Source organism: Propithecus coquereli, unplaced genomic scaffold, assembly GCF_000956105.1.
Source record: "Propithecus coquereli isolate 6110/MARCELLA unplaced genomic scaffold, Pcoq_1.0 Scaffold395, whole genome shotgun sequence".
In the NCBI taxonomy this organism is placed as follows: Eukaryota; Metazoa; Chordata; class Mammalia; order Primates; family Indriidae; genus Propithecus; species Propithecus coquereli.
The window spans coordinates 126,105-128,042 of record NW_012149674.1 but is presented as its reverse complement, the minus strand read 5'-3'; the positions used below and the strand labels follow the sequence as shown (position 1 = coordinate 128,042).

Sequence of the window (1,938 nt, the reverse complement as noted above, 5' to 3'; positions counted from 1 at the left end):
TTTATGTACTGCACTCAGTGTTTTTAGAGTTTTTATTAATATATATGTTTTCCAAATCTAATTCACAATCATTTGATCTCTGAGCAATAGCGAAGTAGTTAGTAGGAGTTACGCTCTCTTTTGAGGATGCAGGATGTTTAGGTTTAGAAGAAATATCAGTTTATTATCAATTGATTTCAGTATTTTTAGAAGATGGCTATATAGCAAGAAGGTGATTCCTAGTTAGAAAAGATGAAAAAACACAGATTATTAGCAGTTTGGATAGATTGTTCACTTGCAGTACATACAAATGCTGTTTATCTGTTTAAACAGTACCTCTACAGGTATCCCTATTTTGTCCTTCCAGTAACCATTTGGAGTAAATAGAGTAGTTATTCCTATGTACAGATGAGAAAAGTGAGGCTTAGGTTAAAGGCAGAAGGTCCACAGTTGGTAAAAGATTCCACTAGGATTTGATCTTGAGTCTTCCGATTACTTTCCACGAAACTCAAGTCAACTATGATTATTGTTAAAACACAAAACGAAAATGATCAGCTACAGAGACAGAAGCATGCAGACATAAGGAGATTAACTTGGGCCACAGTAAGTCTGAAGAAGTAGAGAAATACGTCTCTTTTGAAAGAAAAGCCAGTGCTACTGGTTTAAAAAGTAATAAATACTTTTCTGTTTACTGTTGTTTGTTAACCAGTACAGGCCTAATGAAAAATCATTGCTTTTTAAGAAAACTGAATTTCAGTCTGCTTCTTAATACTTTTAGAGCTCTGGGAATACCAGTAACAGATCATACCTATGAAGACTGCAGATTGATGATTTCAGCAGGACAGCTAACATTGCCTATGGAAGCTGGGTTGGTGGAATTTACTAAAATTAGCCGGAAATTGAAGTAAGTGTATTTTTAAATTCCTACAGTTTCATAAAGTTGTCCAAAAGGGATTTGAAATCCTGCTTGTTTATTTTCTCCTGCTTTATTAATGCTCAGCTCTAGGACACACTTGGTGTTTATTAGGAAAGTCAGGGTTGTGAATTTATCTTCCATTTTATTCATCTACTTTTTTTTTTTTTTTTCAAGAACAGTTAACTTGGAGATATATACACTGGTCACAGGAGGAGACCAAGGGATAATAAATGTGGATCCACACAGATCCACCTCCTTACTCAGAAATGGCTCAGAGTAGTCAGTCCTGTCACCTTCTTTTACAAAGGTAGCATCGTTAGGTGGGATTGATACATGGTGGCCAGAACTTCACATGTGAAACATAAATTGTCTTGTCTAATAGCAGTTCTGACCATCACTGAACTTTAAGTGCTTACTCTAGTTCTACCTTTCTTTTCTGGGTACGTATTTCTTTTTTTAAAGGTTAAAACCCTCCTTTGTGCTTTTGTTATGTAGTTTAAAACATTTAGAACATTTCTTTTGTCCTACCTGGTATAAAAGGTGTAACCCCCACACCCTTCTTATTATAGTTCATTCTGTTCTCAGTCCTATTAGGAATTTGCAGAATTTATTGATTTAATAGACTTTGGCATCCTCCCTCAGAAGGAGCTGCAGAACCAGTTACTATATCAAAGTTCAATATTAAAATATAACATTTTGATAACTGTTACAGAAAATATTACTTATATCTTCTAGATAACAACCATGTTTTGCCTTTGTTTGGGTGTTATGTTCACAATACTCCCTAGATTTGAAAAGTTTAGATAGTCACTGAAATTGGGCACAGAAGAAATATGTGTTTGGTTATTTGTTTAATTCTACAAGGCAAAAACAGAATGTGATGTAAGCTACGGTATATTTTCCAGTGGGTTTTTTTTTGCGGGGCGGGGAACGGAGTCTCATTCTGTCACCCTGGGTAGAGTGCAGTGGCATCATGATAGCTCACTGCAACCTCCAAGTCCTGGGCTCAAGCAATCCTCCTGCCTCAGCCTCCTGAGTACTTG

The 1,938-nt window shown here is 36.0% G+C and overlaps 1 protein-coding gene across 1 annotated transcript in view; it reads left to right on the top strand.

Annotated features, from left to right (window-relative positions):
- LPCAT2 (lysophosphatidylcholine acyltransferase 2) overlaps nt 1-1,938 on the top strand; it is a gene marked incomplete at its 3' end in the record, with an annotated part of 161,541 nt that overhangs the window by 42,671 nt on the left and 116,932 nt on the right. Inside the window, exons 7-8 of the mRNA XM_012652655.1 lie at nt 415-421; nt 760-883. Of these exons, the coding sequence (XP_012508109.1) occupies nt 415-421; nt 760-883 (131 nt within the window). The remainder of the gene's footprint in view (nt 1-414; nt 422-759; nt 884-1,938) is intronic.